The sequence below is a fragment of the Leptonychotes weddellii genome, chromosome 8 (assembly GCF_054177405.1).
Source record: "Leptonychotes weddellii isolate Sample4059 chromosome 8, ASM5417740v2, whole genome shotgun sequence".
Classification (NCBI taxonomy): Eukaryota; Metazoa; Chordata; class Mammalia; order Carnivora; family Phocidae; genus Leptonychotes; species Leptonychotes weddellii.
The window spans coordinates 123,973,324-123,975,476 of record NC_138376.1 but is presented as its reverse complement, the minus strand read 5'-3'; the positions used below and the strand labels follow the sequence as shown (position 1 = coordinate 123,975,476).

Genomic DNA, 2,153 nt, shown 5'->3' with positions numbered 1-2,153 from the left:
ACATCCCTGCAAATGGCAAGATCTCATTCCTTTTGATGGCTGCATAATATTCCATTGTATATATATACCACATCTTCTTTATCCATTCATCTGTCAATGGACATCTTGGCTCTTTCACAGTTTGGCTATTGTGGACATTGCTGCTATAAACACTGGGGTGCACATACCCCTTCGGACCCCTACATTTGTATCTTTGGGGTAAATACCCAGTAGTGCAATTTCTGGGTCATATGGAACTCTATTTTCAACTTTTTGAGGAACCTCCATACTGTTTTCCAGAGTGGCTGCACCAGCTTGCACTCCCACCAACAGTGTAGGAGGGTTCCCCCGAAAGGGGAAACTTCTGCTCTGCCCCCTCCCCGGTCCGACCCCCATGCCCCACCGCGGGGTACTGATCAGGCCAGAGGAGAGGACCCAGCACCTTCCTCCAGTAAGAGCCTCGGCTGTGTTGACACTAAAACTGGCCTGTGGCTTCAACAACTGACCTCAGAGCCAATTTCCAAGGGCCCACACTTGTCACAATGCAACATTTTCAAAAAGATGCACGAAGGAAAAAAAAAATCTGGTGGCTTTTTACTAAAATATTCTCGAGGTGCAATACAGACAGGACCCATTGAACTCGGCAAGCGAGGCCCTTTGACACCACTACCCCGTCCTGTAGGCGGGGAGTGGGGCCGCCACCCACAGCTGAACTCGCCAACCCCGTGGGGCCGGTGACTGCCATCCCTGGCTCACCCATGAGGAAGCAGAGGCTCAGAGATGCTGAGTAACATCCTCAGGGATGCCCAGCTGATCTGGGGCACGGCTGGGATTGAAACAGTCTGACTCAAAAGCCAGGGTGGCTTCCAAACCACCCCAGCCGGCACTCAGCTGTCACATGAGTGGAGGAAGGGGGACCCACCATTCTAATGGCACCTCAAGGGAATTGTACAGGCTCTTGGAGAAGCCATGGGGCAGAAAGATGAGGAACCCATCTCCCCGTAGGCCCGTGTTCCAAAAATGCAGCTCAGCCTGGCTGGCAAAGGTCTCCCCGCCCTCCAGCCTGCGCCTCGAACCCCCAGCGTCTGTGGGGGACCAGACGGCAGAAGCAGGCAGAGTGCCCAGGACGGAGCCGGGCACATCCTAAGTGCTCAGCCGACAAAACTCTCCTCCTTCCTGACGCGAAACCAAACCTCCTAGGATTTGTTGTGTGTCTCCTCCCTGCCCCTGAAACCCACCTATTCCCCCAAACCCGGGGCCTGCCCTTACCTCGGTCACGATGGACGAGCCCCGTGTGTCGTACACCCAGCCGTGGCGACAGGGCCCCAGCGGCAGGTGGCTCCTGTTGGTGGCCAGGCCTGCCAGCGGGTCCACGCAGCTGAGGGCGCTCCGGTTCCAGTCCACCTCGTAGCCGCGGCACTGGCGGGGGAAGGCCTCGCCCATGGCCCCCGGGCCGGGCACCGTGTAGTTCAGCTCGTCCGCCAGGCTCCAGCCGCATCGCCGGCTCAGCTCGGCCACCCCGGGGCTCAGGCAGCGGTGATCCGGGGTGAAGGCCAGGAAGACGATGCCCACGTAGATGGGGGCGAAGGCAGCTGAGAGCAGGCATAGGGTCAGGAAGGCTTGCTTCTGGAACCGGCCAAACTCGCCGACCTGCTCCAGAATATCATCCACGGTGGGCATAATGGGGCCAGCACCTCCCTCATCGCTTTGGCCGAACTGCCCTGGCTGCCAGGGCCGGGGTCAATGTTCCGCGTGCACTTCTCTTCAATGCTGGCTTGAGAGCACGCTGCTGTCCAAGCATGCTCGACCTGGAAGCCGACCAACTGGAAGCAATCTTTCACCCCGTGCTGCCCGCGTCAGGCGAGGGTGGAAGGCAGGACGGTGACCGGCCACGTGGCCTGGCAGGGAAGCCAGTCAACCAGGCGGAGGTTCGAATTCTCTGGAGTCAGAGTTCCCTCCGAGAGAGGAGAGAGCTAGAGGCCACTGGGTGACCCCCGCCCCGCCGGTCTCCGTAGGGCTCTTCCAGAGACATTACCTCTTCAAACTGTGCATAATCCCGCTAAATCAAAGACAGCAAACCGTAGAGTGTGTATAATCGGGCGGCTCACGCTCGCTCGCTGGCCACCAGCTCCGCGTCCCGTTCGCCCCTGAGGCCGTTTGACGCAGGCCCGCGC

The 2,153-nt window shown here is 58.9% G+C and overlaps 1 protein-coding gene across 1 annotated transcript in view; it reads right to left on the bottom strand.

Annotated features, from left to right (window-relative positions):
• The window catches only part of SLC22A1 (solute carrier family 22 member 1), a 29,560-nt gene extending 27,860 nt beyond the window's left edge, over positions 1-1,700 (bottom strand). The window contains exon 1 of the mRNA XM_081829262.1: positions 1,249-1,700. Within this exon, the coding sequence (XP_081685388.1) occupies positions 1,249-1,659 (411 nt within the window). The 5' untranslated portion in view covers positions 1,660-1,700. The remainder of the gene's footprint in view (positions 1-1,248) is intronic.
• Between the last annotated feature and the right edge of the window lie 453 nt (positions 1,701-2,153).